This window comes from Mesoplodon mirus, assembly GCF_964341445.2.
Source record: "Mesoplodon mirus genome assembly, chromosome: 13".
Taxonomy (NCBI): Eukaryota; Metazoa; Chordata; class Mammalia; order Artiodactyla; family Ziphiidae; genus Mesoplodon; species Mesoplodon mirus.
In genome coordinates this window covers 11957775-11976963 of record NC_138989.1, presented here as the reverse complement: position 1 = coordinate 11976963, position 19189 = coordinate 11957775, and the positions used below count along the sequence as shown (strand labels likewise).

The 19189-nt window shown below is 46.8% G+C and overlaps 1 protein-coding gene across 1 annotated transcript in view; it reads right to left on the bottom strand.

The window, feature by feature from the left end:
* Positions 1-542: 542 nt before the first annotated feature.
* The window catches only part of KSR2 (kinase suppressor of ras 2), a gene marked incomplete at its 5' end in the record, with an annotated part of 403988 nt that continues 385341 nt past the window's right edge, over positions 543-19189 (bottom strand). Inside the window, 5 exons of the mRNA XM_082640816.1 lie at positions 543-743; positions 1759-1888; positions 8700-8831; positions 14794-14927; positions 15938-16034. Coding sequence (XP_082496942.1) covers positions 606-743; positions 1759-1888; positions 8700-8831; positions 14794-14927; positions 15938-16034 — 631 coding nt within the window. The 3' untranslated portion in view covers positions 543-605. The remainder of the gene's footprint in view (positions 744-1758; positions 1889-8699; positions 8832-14793; positions 14928-15937; positions 16035-19189) is intronic.

Sequence of the window (19189 nt, the reverse complement as noted above, 5' to 3'; positions counted from 1 at the left end):
GTCACCAACACCCCATGCAGATGTGGGTGAGTTGCTGAATGTCTCTGGGCCATGGTTTCTCCATGTGTAAAAGAAGGAGGCTGGGTAAATCTGGAATGGCCAGGAAAGGCATCCATGCACTGATTCTAAATAACTGCTGATGAGTACCACTGAGAGATGGCAGATGCGCTGTGACAGATTAGTCATGTCTGCCGTGGGTACAGGAATAGGACACAGACACCTTGCCCGTCTATCGTCCGTGAAATAGGTACACCCCAGGACTCTTCTACTTTGATGAATAGCTGACATGAAGGGCTTGGCGGGTTCAGGGTACCACCTCACCATGTGATGCTCAGACTTACTGGGGCATAAACCTTCATCAGGAAGAAACAGGCAATGAGGCAGCCATGGTAGCCACAGGGATCCAGGCCCTGTATGGCAGCCTCTAGGACCCAAATTGCAGAGGAGATTCCCCTGAACAGAAACACGGTGGGGAAGGGTGGTACGCTGGGGACGGAGGTGGGTACACGGAAAGGAGATGGTTGGCAGAGGAGCTGGGGAGGGGAGCAAAAAGGTGACAAAGGCCAGAGGACAGGGCAGTGGGGAGAGATGCTAAGGGGGAACACTTACTCTGCAGACTTCCAGAAATGTCCAGGGTGAGACAGGCGGCGATTTCGCTTTGGCAGTTTCTCCAGCATGTCCATGAGCTTGGTAAAGGTAGGTCTCTCTTCTTGTTCAAAGGCCCAGCAGAAGAGAAGAATGTCCTAAAAGAAACCGACATGGTGATTTAATGTAACTAGTAACTTCCTGACATCTCATTGGATTTGTCTGTTTGTCTACCCATTTGTTTCACTGCCAGATTCCTCCATCATCCATCCATCCATCCATCCATCCATCCATCCATCCATCCATCTATCCATCCACCCATTCACCTGTCTATTCATCTCAGTTCATGTATTCATCCTTCATCTATCATCCAGCCATGCATCACTCATCCATGGCATCATCCATCCTTTTACTCATCCACTTTCTAAGCCTATATAGCAAACTAGGTAAATCCTATTATAGAAGGTCTGGGATACACTGAAATCAATAATGCTCCCCAAGGAGTTTCTTGGCATTTTTCTCAAAAAGGAGGGAGAAAAGGGAATCCTGAAGCTTCTATCCATGTCCTAATATTATAAGCGCCCTTAAAGTCACAGACAGGAAAATTACTCTTAGTAATTGTCTCACTTGAGAAAGGAAATCTAGAGACAGGTAATCCTTAAAAACACACCAGATAATTACACCTTCCCTGACACATCTATCTTCTGATCAAAAGAGGATTCTTCCTGATGTGTTTTAGAGGATGATTACTAATTTATACTCAGGTTTCTCTGTTTCCATATGTCTTGTTCTGAGTTGGATAATGCCTTAAAAATTTTATGTAGATCCAAATAAAATTAGAATCATTAATACCAGTGATATCTTAATGTATGTCTTTAAAAAAATCACAGAAAAAGAGGGATTCACTGGTTCTACTAGGCTCAGTAATCCCTTGCTAGGAAAAACCTGGCCAAGTATTACTGTGCCCTGAGAGTAGGAACCTGAACTGCAGGCACAGTTCAAAAGCTTTGCCTTCTAAGCTCCAAATCATTACCTGACAAGTCTGTGGGCAGGCTTTTTTGTCACCCTCCAGGAAAGCGTCTGCAACCTTATTAACATGCAGGAAAAAGAAGGCCCAGAATTGTGTCTGCTTCTCCCCTCATGCCCCAGACCTGGCACTATCCTGAGACTTACCGAGATTTCTTTTCCCATGCCGATCTGGCTGAGGTTGGGTTTCATGCCTGTGCCCATTTGCCAGATTATTGCCTCTGCTGGTTGGGTCTTGAAAGGCCACTCTCTGGCATGGAGTTCATACCAGATTGTCCTGTTGGCAGACATTGTTAAAGGGTGTGATATGTCACTTGCAACTCTGTGTCCCCTTGCCAACACACACCCACCCAGTCAGCCTGCTGGCTAACCACTCTGGGCCCCTAGTTTCTGCCTCACAGGGTTGGTGTTTTGCTACCTAAGATATAAATAAAGCTTTGTCAATGTCTTAGAAGTCATGCTTATCCCAGGATATCTTCTCTGGTGCCTGAATTAAAATGAATCAAAAGCTAGAACCTGAACAGTCTAATATAACGTGCCTAGGATCTCTGACCCCATGCTTGTAATTTTAGGAAACTACTCTAACGGGAATATAAGGGATAGAGACAAAAACTCAATTACAAGGATCTTCTGTACACCATTATATAGAACATTGAAAAAAGTAGCAATAACACAATTGTTCAATAACAAGAATTGACACTTCCTAACAACACAATTGTTCAATAACAAGAATTGACACTTCCTAACAACACAATTGTTCAATAACAAGAATTGACACTTCCTAACACCATACACAAAAATAAACTCAAAATGGATTAAAGACCTAAATGTAAGGCCAGACACTATAAAACCCTTAGAGGAAAACAAAGGCATAACACTCTGTGACAGAAATCACAGCAAGATCCTTTTTGACCCACCTCCTAGAGTAATAAAACCCACCTCCTAGGAAATAAAAACAAAAATAAACAAATGGGACCTAATGAAACTTAAAAGCTTTTGCACAGCAAAGGAAACCATAGACAAGACAAAAAGACAACCCTCAGAATGGGAGAAAATATTTGCAAACGAAGCAGCTGACAAAGGATTAATCTCCAAAATATACAAGCAGCTCATGCAGCTCAATATCAAAAAAACAAACAACCCAATCCAAAAATGGGCAGAAGACCTAAACAGACATTTCTCCAAAGAAGATATACAGATTGCCAACAAACACATGAAAGGATGCTTAACATCACTAATCATTAGAGAAATGCAAATCAAAACTACAATGAGATATCACCTCACACTGGTCAGAGTGGCCATCATCAAAAAATCTACAAACAATAAATGCTGGAGAAGGTGTGGAGAAAAGGGAACCTTCTTGCACTGTTGGTGGAATGTAAATTGATACAGCCACTATGGAGAACAGTATGGAGGTTCCTTAAAAAATGAAAAATAGAATTACCATATGATCCAGCAATCCCACTACTGGGCATATACCCTGAGAAAACCATAATTCAAAAAGAGTCAGGACCACAGTGTTCACTGCAGGACTATTTACAATAGCCAGGACATGGAAGCAACCTAAGTGTCCATCGACAGATGAATGGATAAAGAAGATGTGGCACATATACACAATGAAATATTACTCAGCCATAAAAAGGAATGAAACTGAGTTACTTGTAGTGAGGTGGATGGACCTGGAGTCTGTCATACAGAGTGAAGTAAGTCAGAAAGAGAAAAACAAATACCGTATGCTAACACATATATATGGAATCTAGAAAAATTGTACTGATGAACCTAGTGGAGGGCAGGAATAAAGACGCCGATGTAGAGAACGGACTTGAGGTCATGGGGGGAGGGGGAGGCTGGGACGCAGTGAGAGAGTAGCATTGACATATATATACTATCAGATGTAAAACAGATAGCTAGTGGGAAGCAGCTGCATAGCACAGGGAGATCAGCTCAGTGTTTTGTGACCACCTAGGGGGGGTGGGATAGGGAAGGTGGGAGGAAGGCTCAAGTGGGAGGGGATATGGGGATATATGTATACATATAGCTGATTCATTTTGTTGTATAGCAGAAACTAACATCACATTGTAAAGCAATTATACTCCAATAAAGATTAAAAAAATAACAAGAATTGGTTACATGTATTATGGTAAATCCATAAACGAAGATATTTATTATCATTATTATTATTATAACATTTCAAAGAAATTTTGCTGACATAAAAAATGCTCAAAATATAATTTTAAGTGAAAAAAGCAGGACACAAAACTGTATATAAGGTATGTTATGCTTTTTAAATACCACTATATATGGATGGACAAGAGAATAAGAGCAACACAGCAAAATGTTAACAAGGGCTACCTCTCAGTGATAGAAAGGACAGATTTTTTTTCTATTATATTTGTGTTTTCTTTTTTTTTTTTTTTTTTTTTTTTTTTTTGCTGTACGCGGGCCTCTCACTGCTGTGACCTCTCCCGTTGTGGAGCACAGGCTCCGGACACGCAGGCTCCGGACACGCAGGCTCAGCAGCCATGGCTCACGGGCCCAGCCACTCCACAGCATGTGGGATCTTCCCGGACCGGGGCACGAACCCGTGTCCGCTGCATCAGCAGGCGGACTCTCAACCACTGCGCCACCAGGGAAGCCCTATATTTGTGTTTTCTAAGAAGGAAACTTCCTTTGAAACAGTGGAAAGAAAAAAAAAAAAAAACAATCTGAGGGTCAGACTGCCTGGGGTTCAAGTCCTGATTCTTTTCTATGCTAGTAATACGTCACTGGGTAGGTTGCTTCCCTTCTGGATCCAAGTTTCCTTACTTGCCAAATGAGAATGATGATAAAATTGCAGTTTATCTTTATCTTTTGTTTATCTGGGAGGCTGAATGCCAGAACAACTCGATGCAGGAATTATTCTAGAGAGATCGACTATGTTATCGTCTGTTTCATAAATCATGACCTTGTAATGACGGAAGAAACGACTGCCTGCTGCAGTGAGCGGCACGTGGGGACGGATGGGGACATGGGCTGGGCAGTGCGTAAGTGATGCTGAGACGTGTGGGTGGCAGTGAGGACCATGGCGCACGCGTCGGGGTGTTCAGAGGACGCCGGGGTGTCACTGAGCTGTACGGTGGGGATAGGTCTCAAGTCACTGAGAAGATTCCCCAACTCAGGGACTAACTGAAACAATCCTAGGAAATGATCTTTCTTCTAACCTAAGATAATTTATGTAAATTTGCTTTAAAGAACACAAAGCACTCAGTTATCCTTTTTACTGATAGAGGACTGTATCAAACCAGCTATTTCTAGGGGTCCGCCTCTCAGTGAGCATCTTCTCATCCCTCTGGGGCAAGGAGGGGTGGTGATGCTCAGGTGCTGGGATGTTGAGTTAGGTGGTCAGGAAGTTCTCAGGTAAAGTGCTGGATGATTCTAGTTCTCTTCATCATAAACAATAACACTTATTGAGTTTCCACTCTGTGCTAGACACTCATCTTAGCCTTTTGTATTTATGATGATTATGGGGGAGGTGTATTAGCATGCCTTTTATTCTGATGTTCTGCTATCTGGGGCCTTGCTGACCCTGGAGGGACTGCCCCTCCCAGGGCTAGCCAATTCCTAGAGATAGTAAAGGACTGACCTGTAAGTGGGCTTTTCATATGCAAACTAACCAATCCGAAGTCCTCCACCATCCCTCCATCTCCTCTATCAGGCTCAGGGCCAATATTCCCCCTCCCTACTCAGGACAGCCCCCAGACCCCAGAGCCCACTGAAGTTAGTTAAACTGGCCAATGCTAAGCCTGCTTACCCTGCCTCGCCCATTCCTTCCCGAGAAAACCACAATAACGGCTCTTGCCCACATTTTCTTCCTGCTCCCTCTGCCTCCTGACTGACCCTGGTGCTTCCCCGTGTGGCCCCGCGTGGTACGATGTGCCCTCTCCTTCTGGGGACTGTGAATAACGAACTATCCAGTGGTAGTTGTTTCCTGATCTATTGGCCCCATCAAACCCGAATAATAATAAAACCCACATTTTAAACAAGAAGTGCTATTAGCAGCTCCATTTTACAGCTGGGGAAACTGAGGCTCACAAAGGTTACATAGCTTACCCAGGGTCATACAGCAAAATAAGAGGTATAGCCAGAGTTGAAGCCATCTGACTACAGAAGTACACCATTGGCCATTATGCTATACTGAGAGCCCTACACTCCATCCCATTTGAGGGTCCTTTGTAATTGGGGCAGTGAACTATTTGGAAGGGCAACCCTCTAGTTGATGGTTGGAGCCCAGTGAAGGAGGCACACACAGAGGGTAGGCACCACTCATGTGAACGGGGGAAGGGGGCCTATCAGGAGCCTGGCCTTGTGCTGTGAGCCTTACAGGTGTTTTCTCATTCAATCCTTAGAACATCTCAATGGGCTTTATTATCTTTGATTTATGGCTGAGGGAAGTAGGGCTTTGAGTGGTGAAATGACTCTCCAGCCTGGGGGCTCTGTGGTTAAAAGCTCCAATCCTGGGGTCAGGATGTCCCAAGTTTGACTCCCAGCTTCATTGCTGATTACCATAAGGCAAGTCACTAAGCCACTCGGAACCTCAGTTTCCTCATCTGTCAATTGGGAACAATGGTACCTGCTTCAAAGTGTGCTTCTGAAGATGCCATGAGACAGCGCCCATAACAAGCTTAACACGGTGCTCAATACACTTTTAAAAGTCCATTTTTGTTCTAAGTCATGCCCCAGCATGATGTTCCCAAGCAACAAGATGCACCTAATTGGCAGGAAGCCAGGAGCACCAGGCCCCTCGGAATTCAGCAGTGTCAGGAATAAAAGCCTCATTAAAACTTCCTTTCAAACCTAACTTTCAAGAGAAACTCGCTTGAAGGGGAAAAAAATTGCTAAAGATGAAAACTCCAGTGGAAAACCAATTACTTACTTTGGTATATTTTGTTAATTACATTCTTTTTTCTTTTGCTAAATTGATAGTAAAATATACCAACTTAATTATTGCAATTTGGTTTCAGATAATAGTATCTAACTAGATAAAGATTTGGGCATAAACTAATCAGGGCAAGTGACAGCCTCTTAAGGGGCCCAAGTGACAGATGGTGAGAATCCTGATGTGCCAGCAAACACTGCCCCCACCCCGATTTATAGAGAGGACGCAGCAGGGGTGCTTTTCCATGGAAGACGTTCTCTGTAACATCTCTTGGTGGCGCTAAATCTAACTGCACACATCTGCAAGCCTCCAACTTTCCCAAACAGCTTTCCCAGCTTATCTCTGCCAGTCCATGTAACCGCCCCCATGGTCGAGGTAAGGTGAGGATTAGCATGGCCATCTGAGGGATAGGCGCATGGAAGCCTTCCTGCTGTATCTTCTCAGAGCGTCTGGATTGGCATCTTAGGGCTGTGCCCTGGACCCTCTCTCCCTCCTCTGTACTTTCAAAGACATCTCATTCTCTCCCACGGCTGCAGTTACTCTCCTTGCCGACAAGTCCTGAACTCTTCTTTCCCAAACTTAAAATGTGTAGGTTCAGCCACCTTCTGGTTGCTCCCCTCGGCTGTCTCCAAGGTAGCTCAAACTCACTGTGTCCAAATCTGCTCTCTCTGCCTTCCTGGCATGCCCCAACCCTGCCCCACCTCCAGGGTCTCTACTTTGGTGAATGACACTACTCTCTACCAAGGTGCTTCAGGCAGATATCTGGCGTCACCCACATTTAAACCAACAATCAAGCCCTATCACTTCCACCCCCAAAATGCTGCTTATGTCCAATCCCAGCTTTCACACCCACTGGCACTGATTCAGCAGAGAATCTCAGCATCTCCCCCCTGGATTGGTCAACCGGCCCCAATCTTGTCCTTCTCCTTTCCGTTTTCAACACAGTAGTGATTGTTCTAAAGCTCAAAGTGTGATTATGTCACTCTCCTGCTCAATAACCATCAGTGGCTCCCTACTGCCCTGAAGATGAAAACTCCTTAACTCAGCCTCTAGGTCCCTGCAGAATGCCTTCCTTCCTCTCTAGTTTCTCATCTCACCACCCCAGGCTCATTTTTTCCTGATTCTCCATCCATCAGCTTCCTCTTCTTCCCTCCACTCCTGCTCCCCAAATATTCCTCCATTGTGGGCAATTTGTTCTTTTTCACCCTTGTTGCTTTTCATGTGCTCCTTCTATCTGGAACACTTCACCTTACCCTCACCTGGACTACTTACACTCAATCTTTAACACAGGCTCAGGAGTCACCTCCTCCAAGAAGCTCTCTCTGATCTCCCAGGTTGGATTTAATTCCTCCTTTCTTCCCACAGTCCTGTGTTTATCCCCAGCATAGCACTTATCACAGAATTTTATAAAAAAACTGTTTCCTTGTCTGTCTTCCACCAGACAAGAGAGAATAGGGACCTATGGTGGTTTTAAAATGCCCACAAATTGTTTGATACTCCTTCCTGTAAAAAGTAGAGCTTAATTCCCCTCCCCGTGATTTGCTGACTTGCTTCTAACAAACAGAATACGGTAGAAGTGACGATGTATAATTTCTGCAACTAGGTCATAAAGGCAATGCAGCTTCTTGCCGCCATGTTGTGAGGTCACTCAAGCAGCCTTTGGAAAGGCCTGTGTGGTGAGGAACTGAGGCCTCCTGCCAACAGCCAGGTGAGCAGGCCACCTTGGAAATGGATCCTCAGACTGTCAAACCTTCAGATGAGACTGCAGCCCTGGCCAACATCTTGACTGAAGCCTAATGTGAGATCCTGAGCCAGTTCAGAACCACGCCCAAACTCATGGCCACAGAAACTTGAGATAATAAAGGTCATTTTAAGCCACTAAGTTTTTGACAATTTGTTAATAATAGGCACCCAGTAAATAGCTATTGCATGAATGAATGAATGAATCAGGTAACTTGCCATGGTCACACAACCAGTTAGAAACCAGGCATGAAGGTTTGCTAGGGTCTCTCTACTACAGCCCACTCAGATCCCCCCTAACTCACCCAGAAATCCAGCCACCTTTTCCTCCGCAGACAGATGCCCTGTCCCTTCCAAAAGCACTACAGGAATGCTTTGGGAAATGCCCCTCTGCCCAGGCTGGGGCTCTCAAAAGCCAGGGTGGGCCACCTACCCGAGCGCAAAGACGTCCGAGTGTTTGGAGAAGGGGAGCTTGTCTTCCTCTGTGTCCGGAGACAGCTGGCGGATGATCTCCGGGGCCAAGTGGCACAGCCAGCCGCTCTGGATACGCAGCTTGTCATCACGCCTGGAGAAGCAAAGCACAGAGTGAGCCCCGTTTCACAGCCCAGGGAGGACCAGTCCTCCATCATGGACCCCAAGTCCCTGGACCATCTCTGCTGGCTTTCTTGTGTTCCTCCCCCATCCCTAGCCCCCCATCAAGCACCGCCTGACCTTGTGCTTGAGGCCAAAACTCAGTGGGAGGTGCAGGAAAGGCTGATCTGGAGAGAGACACCCAACACCCAAACAGTCATCATGTCCCTTCGCCTCTGAGGCGCCCCCTTCTCCTCTGAGGCGCCCCCTTCTCCAGCTTCATTTAACAAATACAGCCGATTCTTGTTATTCGTGGCGCTTATGTTCTATAAAGTCTCAGCAAACACTGAATTAGTGAAAACTGAGTTTTTGCTCCTGGAGGAAATATATATATACACACGCATGCACACATCTCAGAAAGATTATAATCTTAAATCCTAGAAACAATTCATCCTAGTCTATTTTATTTTACACAAGAGAAAATGAGGCTCAGAAGTATTATGTGATTTGCCCTGAGGCTGCCCCACTACCAGCGGGCAGAATGGCAAAACCCATCCAACTGGCCCCAGAGCTGGAGCTTCTTGCCCTGCACTGCACCATCCCATCTCCATCCTCTGGTCATCGCTGATGAGAGCTGAAACAAAACTGCACAGCATCCTCTCCTTGGACCTCAGCTGGGAACAGGTGCATCAGTTGACTCAAGTTTTTCACCACCCTGTACATGTCCACGAATGACTGTGAATGTGCCATGAGTATTGATTCGGGGGTTACAAGTAAATTTTAGTGAGTAGGTGAATTTGCAAATATGGAATCCGTGAATAATGAGGACCGACTGTATTTATGAGCACCCACTATGCCTAGGCTCTGTTCTCTGCACTGGGACCACAGCAGTGAACAAGATTGACAAAGTCCCTGCCCTCCTGGAGCTTGTAGTTTGGTAGGGGAAAGTGATGACAAATGAATTATCTAAATAGGAAAGATTAAAATGGGAGAATGTGTCAAAGATAAGAGGGCGCTTACTTGAGGTAAAATGTGAGCTAAGATTTTCATGACATAAAGGATCCAGCCATACGAACAAGGAGAAGAATATTCTAGGCAGAAGAGAAGTTAGGACAAAGGCCCAAGGCAGGCCCTCTTTGGGGTGTTCTAGAAACCCAAAGAACATCAGCGTAGTGGGGACATATCATGCTACCCCACGTATCCATTAAATTGTACACGACAATTCCCTTGTTGATGGGTCTTAGGTGATTCCCTCTCTCATCATTATAAACAAAGCTGCAGTGCACATCCTTGGGTAGGTACTGTGCATATAACTCTTCAACCACATCTATGGGTGGGTGAAATTCTTAGAAGACAAATTCTTAGAAGACAAAGGATACTGGCTCCCTTCTTCGTATTGTAAGTCTTCAGCAAGTACAGAGCTTTCTGTCTGGGACTGAAATCTGAACTTCTATGAGGTTTCCACTGATTCAAGACTCCTGGAAAAAGGTCAGTTAACACAGGGAGAGTGGGATGGATCTCTCAAACCATCAAGAGTGAGATCATGAAGGACCAGATCCTCCAGCATGTGGGGATCTGCTGGAGACCTGGGGCTGGCTGGATTTTATACATCTTCCAGGGTGAGCTTTGAGCTATTTAAGGTATGAGGCACTGCTCCCTTAACTGTACTCATGCATATCCCATAATCACGATTATTGCCCTATCTGAACACCTTCCACAGTAGTGCTATCCAACAGAACTTTCCATGATGATGGAAATGTTCTCCATCTCTGCTGTCCAATATGGCAGCCACTAGCCATCATGACTACTGAGGACTTGAAATCCAGCCACCACAAATGAAGAACTGGACTTTTAGTTTTATTTAATTTTAATTAAAGTTACAATTACATAGCCAGATGTGGCTACCATATTGGAAAGCGCTGCTCTAGATGACCACTTACTACAAATGGATTTTTTTTCATTTATATGTATTTTAACAGGTTACCTTTTAACGTGATCGTAAATGGAAACTAGCACTTGTTTAGTACACGTTAAAATTAAGATAAAAAATGTTTGTTCACATCCTCCCTAAAGTCAGCTTGTGGACCACACGTGTGAGGGGATGAGAGAACCCTGACGGAAGAGGCTCCAGGAGTTTGGAGTTCTGGGTTTTGGGCTGGACAATTCTTCGTGGTGGAGGGACCATCCTGGGCACTGCAGGATGTGTAGCAGCATCCTTCGCCTCTACCCACTAGATGCCAGTAGCACCCCCTTCCCTGTTGTGACAACCAAAAATGTGTCCAGACATCACAAATGTCTCTGGGGGGTGGGAGAGTCCCAGTTGAAAAAAATCACTGTTCTAATTTATACATAGAACAAGGAAACAGTCCAAATTTCACTTTCAGCTTTAGTGACACATGACGTGCTCCTGTGCTCCACACAGCAGACCTGACAGGACACATCCTCTGCTGGAGCCGGAAAATAGCACTCAAATCCACTGGCGAGCCTGTGAGTTGGCAGTGTCCAGTGAGTTCTGGCTTCTAGAATTGGGGACACTGGCAGGGGTTTAAGGACCCATCTGTTGCTTACTAGCTGTTTGTCCTTGAGCAGACCTGGGTCTCTACTTTCCCATCCAAGTTTGTTTGCAAAATGGGCACATGAACTTGGACTCCACATGGCCAGTGCAAGGATGGAAAGGAGTAGGGCTGGGCCAGCTGCCCACATGATTACTGGACATCACTATTCCCTAGGGAATTTTTTGTAGCTTGAGGACTCAGAAATGGAATGGAGATTAGAGTCCAAAGTAAGAATGTCATCTAAGAGAGAGGGGCCGTGGCCTGGACCAGCCGCCATTCTCCTGGCATGACCAGGCCCTGTGGGGTGGGGTGGAGTGGAATGCTGCTGCCAAAAGGGCAAACGTCCCTGTTCCCATCTCATCCAACAGCCCCTTCCGCCTCCTCCTGACTCACTGGGGCAGTGGAGGTTTGGAATTGTAGGGCTGGGCCAGGAAGGAGGGTGCTGGCCACTCGATAACCATCATCCTGGGGTGGATGTGAGCACGTGCCTAGAGGGGGCTGGGAGCCAGGCCTGGCACAGACACCCCGGGGTGTCCTGTTCCCATGGTGATGGACCTATCGGTGACCAACCCAAATCATCTTCATTGTGGTTATTATTATGATCAATAACAGCCTGTGGGCAACTGGCATGATACCACTGGCATCTCAAATGACACCTTTTCTGGACGATGGCAGAACAGCTGTAGGCAAGGCAATGCCGGGGACGGGCTCAGGGGAAGCCCTGGCATCCGTCTGGATGCTCAGAACGTGCTCACTTTACTGCTAGCCCCGCCCCTGCCCCAGGCTCGGCTGATCTCCCCTTTCTGGGCACCCAGCACTGTCAGTGACCCAAGGTCTAACTGAGGGAAGGGTAGGAAGGCATGTAACTCCTGCTGAGTACCTCCTGTATGTCAGACTGTCCACCCAACTTAATTCTTATGTGCCCACAATCAGATGGATACCACCCCTGTTCTATGGGTCAGGAAATAGCCTCAAAAAGCTTAAATGACCCTCCCAAAGCCATGGAGGTAACAAGTGAAAGAACTAATATCCGTTTGACTGCAAGTCTTTAAAACTCCAGCGACTAAACTCCTAACCACAATTCTACACGAATTCTATAGCACACCATTTGGGAGCAAAGCTCTGAACTAAGCCCTATTTTCCCTCCAACAGGGAAAAAAGCACAGGAAGCCACCGATGGCTACTCCTGGGTAGCCAGACGCTGTGGATCTCTGGTTGGGAGAGATTGCTGAGGGCTCCCTGGCCTCTTGCAACACTAACTGGGTTTGCGTTGACAGCCAGGCTGGGGCACGGTGGGGGCGGGTGTGGTGTGCTGTCTGGGCGACAAGACCAGAAGCCACCTTGCCCTTGACTTGCACTCCCTTCCTGGTTGACACTGGGCCTTCATGAATGAGCTGAAGGTCATTCCATTTCCCTTTGCTTTCTCGTCTCCCTGTGGCTTCAGAAAACCATGAATCTAAAGGGAAAAAATCAGGGACTTCCCTGGTGGCGCCGTGGTTAAGAATCCGCTTGCCGATGCAGGGGACACGGGTTTGAGCCCTGGTCCGGGAAGATCCCACATGCCACGGAGCAGCTAAGCCCACGAGCCACAACTACTGAGCCCGTGTGCCACAACTACTGAAGCCCGCGTGCCTAGAGCCTGTGCTCCGCAACAAGAGAAGCCACTGCAATGAGAAGCCTGTGCACTACAACAGAGTAGCCCCCGCTCGCCACATCTAGAGAAAGCCTGTGTGCAGCAACGAAGACCCAACGCAGCCAAAAATAAATAAATTTTAATAAATAAATAAAGGGAAAAGATCAGAGGCCCTCTGGTTTTTGGGGGAGAAGCCACTGACAAGGAGAAAGCGTGTGGACCTGCCACCAGGAGGGAGGAATCTGATCTTTTTTTTCTTAAGAGCCTTGAGCTAGGTTAAAGACAACGCCTGCTGAACCTCTTGTCTTGACACAAATACTTGGGTTCATAGTGATGTCACCAACTGCTTCCTTGGCCCTTGGCCTGGGGCAATGGAAACAGGGAGGGAGCGATTCCCCAACCAGTAAACCGGAACCTAAGTGGGTTCTTGGCTTCTTGGGTTCTGACTTGATGACTCTCTCCATCTACCCATTGATCCATTTGTTAATTTCCTGTCTACTTACTTTGTTATCTTAGGGACTAGATGTAGTTTTGGAGATGAATCTCTTTGGGTGGAGTAAAATCTAAAAAAAAAAACCCTTCAGCTTCTGCTTGTTACTGCAACACACAGGAACAGCTAGATCAGGCTCCACCAAATTTCAGATGGTCTAACTGAGATTCAAGGTACTACAGAGCATGAACAAAATTCACTTTGTTGGGGGGCTCCTGGGTGTACCTCAAAGGGATCAGGGATTCTCCAAAGCAGCTGAAATGGAAGTACAATGAGAGAAACCAGGGCTTGGGGGGTGCTGCCTTTCTGGAGAGGCATACTGTTTATTAAAAGAGGCATGATTAGAGAGAACATGCTGGGTTTAAAGTGTGTGTGTGTGTGTGTGTGTGTGTGTGTGTGTGTGTGTGTGTGTGTAGCACATACTCCAAGTTAAAAGTCACAAAGGGCAGACCTTCTGAATTATCTATTTGGGATCAAGCTGTTTTTCACATGGTCAACTCAAGGTAGCTTGCTCTAGGGTGAGTGGTGGCTGAGAGTTTATTACTTAACAATAGTTAATGACCCTCCTGGGTGATACTGAGGAGGTATATGCAAATTAATACTAATTACAACAACTCCACAGAAGCTACTGGGTTGGCCAGAAAGTTCGTTCGGGTTTGCCCATAAGACGTTACAGAACAACCCGAACGAACTTTTTGGCCAGCCCAGTATCATTTGTAGTGCTTGATGTGGTCCAGGCATTGTGCTGGATGCTCGCTGGATGTCATCTTATTCTACCCTCACAACGACCCTCTGAGGCAGGAATCATCACACCCATCATTTTTTCTTGCAGGGAAGTGAAGGCACAGTTCCTGAGTGGCAGAGCCAAGTTGGGCCCCGGGTGGGTCCGACTTTAAATCCCTTGCTCTTAACTACACTCCTGCTGTACTAAAACAACGGGATTCATAAGAACACTTTGAGCAAGGGTGCTTGGGGGAGCCCAACTTCCATGTGCGTGCTTGGAGTAACGAGAGTGTCTTCCAGTGAAACTCAAGGGCAAGGGCGTTGCAGGACTGAAGGATGCTTTGTGCCCAAAGGCGCCATTTCCAGGACAGGCCCCATGGGACTCAGAGTGTGACCTGGGCATCCGCACTGCATCATGGGCTCAGCAGCCTAGCCGCGCAGCTAAGAGACCTCAGGTCCAGCATCGCGTCTAGGTCACTGAAGCCATCTGGGTGACTTCTCATCCCCCGACCGTCATCTGTCAAGAACCCCTCTGGGCCCTTCTACTACCCCTCACCTGCCAGCCTGCAGCACCCCGGAAATGCTGAAGAGCCCGAAGTCTGTGATCACCACTTTGCCATTGTCGTAGAAGACGTTCTTGGACTTGAGGTCCTTGTGCAGGATTCCCTTAGCGTGGAGGTAGCCCATGCCCTGCAAGAAACAAGGATACAGGGAGCTGCCAGAGGACACCCATGCGCTCACTGCCAGCCTGGCTTGGGTTCACGGTTCACACGCCTTGCCTTTCCACTGAAACCACACTGAACAGCTGCGGATCTGGGACCCAAGTGCCAAGGTTTGCAGGTGGGGTGGAGAAGGCATGGCGAGTGGGAACAGGCAGGGTCCCCAAGACAGAAACCTGCCACCACCCTCAGATCATAGCAAAACCACCTCCATCTAAGCTCTTCTGCTCCCTGAAGAAGAAACGAAGGAAGATCTCCCCAGAGGGAAAGGGGCGGGGACAAACCTGAAAAGAGGCCCCCAGAGTAAGGAATCCCATCAGCCATCTTCTCCACTTCCATTCTGCAAAATAACTCCTCTGCAGGAGACTTGTTCCTTAGATCTACTTAACCCCCACAACTGCAGAATTTCACTGTGTGCCTCAAGAGACATATCATGAGGCGATCATCCAGAACATGGAGAAGGGTCTATGGGAGGCCAAGCTTAAGGGTGAAATGTCTACATTTCTCTTTTTGCCTTAATGAGCAGTCATGTTTTTATTTCTTTTTGCAGCTCAGTCCTGACACTTCCAATGGGAACTAAAAACCTGAAGACGATGGACTAATGAGGCACCCACCAGAAAACACAGGATGTTCCTGTCTGTTTTAATCCCAAACAACACCAAACAATTTGATGCTTCCCCAGCAGCTGTGGAGAGAGATGGCTTACATTCATGGGAATTCAAGGCTTCAAGGGGAAAGGGAGTCTATCAATGAGAAGAGTCCCTCCCCGCCCCGTCTCTGCACACACCCAATTATCATGATGCTGGGGCACCAGATGGAAACCAAACATTAGTAGACCATCCCTCATGGTTGTATGTGGCCTGGTATTGTTCAGGTCAAGTTTCATTTCTTTTAAGCCCAGACTGTTGATCTGAAGCCAGACCATGAGTCTCAGGAGGGGTCTTTCTGAGGTTCAGGGGGAGACCCCAGACCCTACGGTACCTTCACAATTTCCTGGGCAATCTGCCTCGTTTTGTTGACATCCAAGACGATCTTGGCATCCCTGACCACAGAGTAGAGTGTCCGGCCCTTACAGAGGCTGGAAAGCAGAAGGACACAATTAATGGTTGGCAGTTGTTACGAGAAGGGCCACACACAACAGTTATTAAAAGTGACACATAGAGGGAATTCCCTAGCGGTCCAGTGGTTAGGACTCGGTGCTTTCACTGCCAGGACCCGCGTTCTATCCCTGGTTGGGGAAAAAAGATCCCGCAAGCCACGTGGCACACACACACACAAAAGTGACACACAGAGAGTGGGTGTGTGTGGACATGTCACTATTATGCCTGTGAGATACTAAGCCACCACAGCCTTGCACTGGACCTCAGTTCTGGTTCTGGGATTCGGGTCTGGGAGCAATTCCTTTGGGGTTCTTCAGGATCTTTATCAGCTACCCCCAGCATCCAAGGACACCTGCAGAGTCTAGCCTAGCCCAGAAGCAGGTTTTGCCATGTACCGTCTAACACAGGCTCTCACAGGTAAAAATTTGTTGTAAACTGATAACTTCTGGGGTCCTGAGACAGCATTCAGACGGCACTCTGCCGGCCCCTCGGCCCAGCTGCTCTCACTTGCCAGGATCCACTGGTGTGTGGGGAAAGTGAGGAAAGACCAGCAAAGCGGTCGCTGATGTGTACTAAGTACCATCAGTGAATAATGTGTTCAAGCCTCTAGACAGGGGTGTATAAACACCAGTAACACTCCCCCAAAGCAGATGTCTATCTGGATAGAGGGTTTTCAAACTATTTTCAGCCTCACTGAGCTCATTTCGAGGACCAGTGGTTCAAGATGAATGACAAGATGAAAAAGGACACTATACAGTGACAGTAACACCTCATTTAATTGCCAGCGTGTTTACCCATCCTTTTCCTCTGCAATGAGCCTGAATCCTGGCGCACACAGACCAGGAACTCGATAAACAGTCCACAAATGAATGAGTGAATGAATCAACGAGTGAATGAATGAGTTCTAGATTCACCAGAGCATCCCCCAACCCCTAGCATCACATCTGGTTCATCACATCCAATATTGGATGAAAGAAGAAGGAATGACATCAGGAAAGTTCATTTTCCATCTACGTCTAAATGATGGCATGACTTTTTCTTTTAACCTGTGACTTGATTGCTAAAATATTCTTGGCTTTGTATTCATTCCTTTAGTAGTTACAGAGCCCTGCTGTGGGCTTGAATTAGCTGAGATTGTGTGGTTATAGCCAGAACTCAGGTATCAGAGGGATCTGTTTGAATCCCAGCTCTGCTCTTTACTTGTCATGTGTCGTTGTGTCTTTGGATGGGTTACTTAACCTCTCTGGGCCTCAGATTCCTCATCTATCAAAGGGAGCTAATGATACCCACCCACAGAGTTAGTATGAGGACTGAATGAGAGAAGGAGCAGGTGGGGAGTGGAGCACACTGGTTAGAACAGGGGCCCAGAGTCAGACTGTCTTAGAACCGTGGTTTGTCAGTCAGTGGCTGTGTGACCCTGGGCAGGAGAGCTAATCTCTCTGAGCCTCAGTTTCATTACCTGTAAAACAAGGCTGACAGTTTTTGCTTTACAAGGTTTCTTACGAGAATCACATGAAATCAGGCGTGTCAAGGTGTAGGCAACTCTCCATGCCCAACACAGTAAGTATTCATGAAACTCTGGCTATTCTGAGAGGTGGTAAATGATCAATACAATGGTGAACATACACATACTTGTGTGCAAATTATACACACATCACATCCTTCTGTCCGTCTATTGCCTATCCACGTATCCACTTACCCACCATGCTACCTATAATCATCCATGATCTTCAACTGAGATTCGTTTCTTCACCTGCTTGAGGTGAGATTCCCAGGGTAGCTGACTCACAGGGAGTCTGATTCGCCCGCCTGTCCAAGGTTGCCCAGTAAGTCGGCGAGGGGCAGCCATGGTGACTCAGGGCTGTCCCCGCCTTGTTGTCTCAGGCATTGGGTTTGCTACTGCTGGAGGTGAGGTGGAGGGGGGCCGTGGGCTGCACAGCCAATTAGACCACAGTGACATTTAAGTATTAGGGATGGCGGAGACCATGGGTGGATTCATTCCCCTGGAGACTCTGTTCTTGAACAGCCACCTACACTCATTACAGGCCAGAGCCCAGAAGAAATATGTCCCCACTGCAGACGGCCAAGCAAACAATCGCAACAGGCTCCAAGTCTCCCAGACTCTCAGTGTAACTGCATAGAAGTTGCAGCCTCCAAATGTCCATCCCTGTCTCCTTTCCCCTGCTCACATCCACCTTTCCAGCTGCAGCTGCTAGAGTCTTTGCTTCTCTCACTACCTTATGGCATCTGGAGCCCCTGGACAGACAGACAGACAGACAGACACAGACACAGATAGACAGACAGACACACACACACACACACACACACACACACACACACACTGGCTGGTAAGATATCAACTGGTACGACCACAGCTTGGCACTTTTACTTAAGTGAAATAAATAAATAAGCCATAACCAGCAATTCGTCTCCTAAGTATGTATCCAGAAGGCATGCACACTCATGTTCACCTATAGACATGTACCAGAATGTACTAGAATATTCTAGAATGTTAATAGTAACCCATTCATAATAGCCCCAAATTGGAACCTACCCAAATATTCACGGACAGAAAAATGGATAAATTATGATATATCCGTATAACAAAATATCTTCATACTGGACCGTTAATAAGCAAACTACTGCTAACCACAAAAGACATGAAGTTCTAAACCTAATGTTGAGCAAAAGAAGCCACACACACACTCAATGACTCCATTTATATAAAGTGCAAAAGCAGACAAAACTGGTCCATGTGTTAGAAGTCAGCACAGCAGTGACCCTTGGTGGGTGGGGAGGATGGTGAGGGGGTGGGGGAGCTGGGGGCAGGTGATGCTCTGCATTTTGATTTGGGTGTTGGTTATATGGATGTGCACTTAGTGGAAAGCAATCGGGCTGCGCTCTTAGGATCTGAACACTTTGGCAGGTACGTTATCCTTCCAAGAACAATTTACTTTAAAAAAAAATCAGCGAGGAAAGGATGAACAATTAATACAACAGTGTTAAGCTTTAAAATCTAAGCCAATATTGACACCCCAGGTAACTATTTCTAAACGCTTCACACAGCCCCAAGGGGCAGCATCTACAGGGGAATGAGGGGCTCCAGGCCTGGCGGTGCCTGCTCAGGTGTTTA